Source organism: Apium graveolens, chromosome 3, assembly GCF_009905375.1.
Source record: "Apium graveolens cultivar Ventura chromosome 3, ASM990537v1, whole genome shotgun sequence".
NCBI classification, from domain to species: domain Eukaryota; kingdom Viridiplantae; phylum Streptophyta; class Magnoliopsida; order Apiales; family Apiaceae; genus Apium; species Apium graveolens.
Window position 1 is genome coordinate 134493752 of NC_133649.1, and position 6272 is coordinate 134500023.

General features: G+C 37.2%; 1 protein-coding gene across 1 annotated transcript; it reads right to left on the reverse strand.

Moving 5' to 3' along the window:
• Window positions 1–3153: 3153 nt before the first annotated feature.
• On the reverse strand, window positions 3154–5625 carry LOC141714595 (uncharacterized). The gene is made up of 3 exons (XM_074518107.1): window positions 5148–5625; window positions 3955–5018; window positions 3154–3582 (listed from the first exon to the last, which is right to left on the reverse strand). Exons 1-3 carry the CDS (start codon window positions 5623–5625, stop codon window positions 3154–3156), a joined length of 1971 nt encoding a protein of 656 aa, XP_074374208.1.
• Between the last annotated feature and the right edge of the window lie 647 nt (window positions 5626–6272).

Sequence of the window (6272 nt, forward strand, 5' to 3'; positions counted from 1 at the left end):
GCAGACATATTAGGCATAGAAGAGGGTACAGTTATGGGAGTCTTCTTAATGGATTTACAATTAGCAGATAGATGATTAACACTACTATAATGCACACAGCTTTTTCTAGGAGCATACCTATCAGGTGTGTAATTGTTATGTTTGTTAACTCCTACCTTCCCATTTCTGTTGGATTTCCTTTTGGATTCCTTTTTATCCTCAACCATCTTGAGCCTATTGTTTAACTGTTCTAAGGTCATGTGCCCTACATTCACCTTTCTGACATCTTTGGATGTGCTTGCTTCTTCTTTGACAAAGTTCTTTGAAGTTGAACCAAACTTTTTGTTGAGTTTCTTTAGATTTTCTCTTTTAGAAACATCTGCCTGTTTTAATTGAGGAACCTTCAACGGATGTTCCTTTCCTTCCTTCAACGGATAACTTTCATCATCCGTTGATTCCACATCCGTTGACAGTCCATCAATTAATTCCAGTTTCTTTTTATTTTTATCCCAGGCAGTTTCACAGAATGATTCAATTCCTTGGACTTTGGCAATTTGAGCACTTACATCCCTAGATGTTTTCCAGGCTTTAATCACCTCTTGCTCTTTCTCTAATTGATTGGAAAGTATTTCTACTTTCTTAACAGATTCAGCTAGTTCATTCTCAACAGATATACAATGCAATTTGGTTTTCTCTAGATCAATCAACTTATTTTCTAACACAGTATTTCTATTGCTTAAAAACAGATTGTTCTCTTTAATCCTACTATTTTCTTTAGCAAGAGATTTAAGAGACACACGCAAATGATACAATTCAGTAGACATGTCATTGAAAGCATCATTGCACTCTTCTTTAGTAAGCTGTGTTAAATCAGTAGTGATTACCTGATTGCTTGATGAACTAACTTCGTTTTCTTCAGAATCAGCCATGAGAGCAAGGTTGACATAATCCACATCTTCATCCTCTTCATCTCCATCAGCTGCCCAGTCCTTTTCTTGAGTAATGAAAGCCCTTTCCTTCTGTTTAAGCAGATCAAAATATTTCTTTTTGTAATCTACTTGTTCAAATTTCTTCTTTTCAGAGGTTGGCTTTCTGCACTCACCTGCAAAGTGTCCACTTATACCACAATTAAAACACTTGAACTTGGATTTGTCCACCATGTTCTTATAGGGTTTAGTGGCTCTAGTGTTTTTCCTGAACTTCATCTTTGCAAATCTCCTGGACAGAAATGCAAGATGCTCATCAATACCATCAGAGTCATCTTGACTGGAGTTGTCTTCATTTTCAGCAACTTGCCCTTTACCCTTGTCTGATTCTGGATTTCTTACACCATCTTTGGAGCTTGATGTAGATCTCACAGTTTCTTGTCTGCATTTCCTCTCATCTTCAGCTACCAATGCAACTGAACTTCCTTTCTTTCTCCCCTTCTCCAATAGCTCATCTTGTTCCAGCTCTAGTTCATAAGTCTTCAAAATTCCATACAATCTTTCAAGAGTGAAGTCCTTATAATCTTGAGAGTTTCTTAAGGAGACAGTCATGGGTTTCCATTCCTTTGGCAAGGATCTTAAAAATTTAAGATTTGAATCCTTCACCTGGTACACTCTTCCATACAGCTTCAGTCCATTCAACAGCTTTTGGAACCTATTGAATGTTTCATTTAAAGATTCATTTTCTTCAAAATGAAAGTATTCATACTGTTGAATGAGAAGCTGCATTTTGTTTTCTTTCACTTGTTCTGTACCTTCACACAGTAGTTGAACTGTGTCCCAAACCTCTTTGGCAGTTGTGCAATTTATCACATTATCAAACATATCCATGTTAAGACCATTAAACAAAATGTTCATAGCCTTCTTATCCTTGTGGACTTCTTCTGTGTCTTCCATTGTCCATTCTGCTCTAGGTTTTGGAATGGATTGACCAACAGCAACTGTGGCTGTAGCAACTGTTGCTACTTTGTGGGGAATGTGAGGACCATTCTCAATGCAGTTTACATAACCTTCATCTTGGGAGAGTAGATGAAGGTGCATTTTCACCTTCCAATGGTGATAACTGTCTTTGTCAAGAACTGGGATTTTTACTCCAATATCCTTCTTACTCATCTTTGTTAGATTCCAAGATCTTTAAACTCTTTGTATGTCAAGAGCCTGCTCTGATACCAATTGTTATTCCTAGTGGACTAACAATGAGATTTACAGAAGGGGGGTTGAATGTAAATCTCAAAACTTTTTCAAGTTTTGAGCAGTTTATGAAAGTTGTGTGTTCAAGAAGAACAAGTGTGTGAATTGCTTTGAGCTAATGCAGACAGATATATATTCAAACACAAAATGTAAAGAACACAACACACTTTAAAAACTTTTCTGGTGGATTTGTTGTTCCACCAGAGATGGTATATTAGAAAATCTGTGTTCAACAATGTTGATCACAGCTGCATCCTAGTACAAACTAGATGAATTTTCTCTCAAGATATTTCTTAACAGCTCTGGAAAATCCTTTCTAATTACTAGCTTCTACTTGGTTTATATACTACCAAGTGTACAAGTGAAGAACAATATAAAATACAGTAAGATCTTCACTTGCTTCTTTTCCTGTTCACTCCAGTACTTTGTTGACTATTGCATCTTTGTACCAGAGAAGAACGGCTGCTTTTTCTGTTGTTCCTGAAATTCGGCTACCACATCTCAGTTGTCTCTATCAACCCATGTGCCTCTGTCTGTAGGTACAACTACCTCTTATCAACGGCTAATCATCAGAACATCCGTTGAAACTTTCATCCGTTGATACACTCATCCGTTGAAGGATGTTATCCGTTGAAGGATGTTATCCGTTGATGACTTTATCCGTTGAAGCTTTAGAGACACCCGTTGAAGCTTAGCTTCTCATCCGTTGAAGGTCTTTAAGTCATCCGTTGATACCACTTCACTTATACAAAATTACAAGGCATGAAGTATTTACAATTGGCCTTCCTATCTGCATATCATCTGGTAGTCAACATGACTCATAGTTTCTCTCAACTTCCAAGAATTACATTTTAAATACAGAGACTGAAATATGCTACAACACTAGACTTATTTCTAAGTAAAGCTGCACCATCAACGGATAGCCAAAGTGGTCTTATCCGTTGAGGCTACAGACACTAAATTTCTACTTAAGTGTTTTGTTAAACATATCATCAAACTAATGCACATATATTCCTAACATGACATGAGGTATCTTATTGATTCGTTGTCCTAAAACTGCCCCAACTAAATAGTCGGAGGCATCACACATCAACTCAAAAGGCTCATTCCAGTCGGGAGATTTAATTATCGGGGATGAAGTCAATTCTTTCTTAAGGTGTTCAAAAGATTGTAAACAATCACTATTGAACTCGAATTTGACATCTTTGGAAAGAAGATTGGTCAAGGGTCTTGCCTTTTTACTAAAATCCTTAATGAAACGCCTATAAAAACCAGCATGTCCTAAAAATGAACGAATTGCTTTGACCGATTTTGGTGGAGGGAGACTAGCAATGAGATCAATTTTAGCTTTATCAACTTCAATTCCCTTTTTCGAGATTTTATGACCAAGGACGATTCCTTCTTTAACCATGAAATGACATTTTTCCTAATTAAGAACGAGGTTCATTTTTTTACACCTTTTCAAAACTAGGTCAAGGTGGTTTAGACACTGATGAAAAGAAGAACCAAAGATGGAAAAGTCAACTATGAAAATTTCTAGGAATTCACCTACCATATCGGAAAAAATGCTCATCAAGCATCGTTGAAATGTAGCAGGGGCGAATGTTCCGAAAGGACATGTGAACGTGGTCTTTTCTTGATCTTCGGGAGCAATGGGGATTTAAAAATAGCCGAAAAAACCATCTAGGAAGCAATAGTAGGAATGACCCGCTAACCTTTCTAGCATTTGATCGATTAATGGTAAACGAAAGTGATCTTTTCTAGTGGCAGAATTGAGTTTCCTATAATCTATACACACTCTCCAACCAGATTGAACACGAGTGGAAACTTGCTCATCATTCTCGTTGGTCACTACATTAATACCCGATTTCTTAAGTACTACTTGAATCGGACTCACCCATGAGCTATCAGAAATGGGAAAGATGATCCCATTATCTAGGCACTTAAGAATTTCCTTCCTAACAACTTCCATCAAAGTTGGGTTCAACCTTCTTTGTGGCTCCCTAACTGGTTTAACATCATCAACTAAGTGAATTCTATGTTGGACAATTGCCGGACTAATTCCTTTAATATCAGAAATACTCCAACCTATGGCTTCTTTGTTCTCTCTAAGCACACTTAAAAGTTCCTCTTCTTGAGACGTGGTCAAATTAGAAGCAATTATGACGGGAAAAGACTCATTAGGACCAAGAAACATGTACTTAAGAGTGTTAGGAAGAGGTTTGAGTTCTAATTCTGGTGGACTTGGATCAACTGGTTCACTAGCTTGATAAAGGGACAAAGGAAGTGGTTCAAGCTCTTGGTTAGTTATAGGAATGGTGGACTCTAACATCCCATCGACCTCATTAGTGTAATAGGAATCAACCCAATTTTGACCAAAATGATTTAAGCAAAAGTCAAGAGCATCATCGACACTCATGGTTTCATGATCAAGCATTTTATCAATTAAATTAATTTCCATGTGTTGGTCAAAATAGTCATTGGGTTGGTTCCCGACATGAAAAATATTAAGATCAATGGTCATATTTCCAAATGTTAGTTTCATTAAACCGTTCCTACAATTAATCAAGGCATTGGATGTGGCTGGAAAAGGTCTTCCTAGAATGACAGGTATTTGATTTTTAGGATTTTTGACCGGTTCAGTTTCTAGGACCACAAAATCAACGGGAAAAACAAAATCACCAACCTTAATCAACACGTCTTCAATTATTCCCTTAGGAATTTTGATAGAACGGTCGGCTAATTGAAGTGTGACATTGGTCTTTTGAAGTTCACCTAGACCGAGTTCTTGGTATACAGAATATAGAAGAAGATTCACACTAGCACCTAAGTCAAGTAAAGCTTTGTCAACAAAAGTGTTGCCTATGACACAAGAAATAGTAGGACAACCGGGGTCCTTATATTTCACGGGAATTTCATTCGAGAGAATCGAACTAACTTGAGATGTCAAAAAGGCTTTCTTAGGAACATGAGTGGTTCATTTATGAGTACACAACTCTTTTGGAAACTTAGCATACGATGGAATTTGTTGAATGGCATCTAAAAGAGGAATGTTGACCTTAACTTGCTTGAAAACTTCTAAGATCTTGTCTACTTGAGCCGATTGTTTGTTCGAAATAAGTCGTTGAGGATATGAAGCTTTCGGCGTAAAGACTCTTTCATTAGACAAATTAGGGCTAGGTTTCAAAGGTGGTGCAATCGAGTGAGGTGTTTCGCTACACTCGAAATTCTCTGGTTGCTTCGAGTGATCTAGACTCGGACTCAAAGGTGAGGGATTAGGTTTCGAACTCGAATTCTCTTCTTCATTATCAATACCGACTCGATTTCTCAATTGATTTCCCGAGCGTAGAGAGATGACAGTGTTCACATCATGAGGTCTTTGATTAACCGGAAATTTAGGATTCACCTCGGGTTGACTTGGAAACTTATTCTTCTCGCGCTCACAAATCGTGTTAGCTAATTGACTCATTTGAACCTCTACTTAGATATGGCTTGGGCATTGAAATTCAATAATTGCCTATCTTGGGTCATGGTTTGCATGAAGGCTTGTTGAGATTGAGTCATATTAGTTTGAGATTTTAGTTCCTATCATGCCATTTCTACTTCTATTCTTCTTATTCTTGGAAGTAAAACCTAATCCGGCAAAAGATAAGTCAGAGTCACTAGCAACAAACATAGGTTTCTTTGCCTTTTGTCTCCTTGAGAGCTCGAGATCCTCAACAAGCATCTCATGATGAATATAAAGATTATCTTCATCAAAGGGTTCAACAGTAGCTTTCTAAAATAGAGGCTTCTTAGCTTCCTTAATAATATGAGGGGTATTAGAGGAATTAACAACTTTCTCTACAGGGTCATTTTCAACTACTCATTTCTTAGAAGCTTTTCTAAGTTCATCGTAGTCTAGACCTATCCCAACCTTTCCACCTACTACTTGATCAGCTATGAGCTTCTTAGTAAGATTTGCAGAATCAGTAAAAGCATGCAATTTAGTTTCTAATTTTACATTCTTGTTCCTTAGCTCTTCCTCTGTCTCAAGGTGCTTAGTAATCTTAAGCTCTAAATATTTATTGGTTTGCTTAATATTCTCAACACTGACCCTATCTAGAACTAACTTAT

Excerpts from the sequence above, each read along its gene's own strand:
- LOC141714595 (XM_074518107.1), bottom strand. The coding sequence starts at position 5,625 with ATGAGTCAATTAGCTAACACGATTTGTGAGCGCGAGAAGAATAAGTTT. Across the intron at positions 5,019-5,147 it reads TAAGTTTCCAAAAGAGTTGT|GCAACACTTTTGTTGACAAA; the intron begins GTACTCATAAAT and ends CTTGTGTCATAG. Across the intron at positions 3,583-3,954 it reads GTGTTCAATCTGGTTGGAGA|GAAAAATGTCATTTCATGGT; the intron begins GTGTGTATAGAT and ends GTTCTTAATTAG.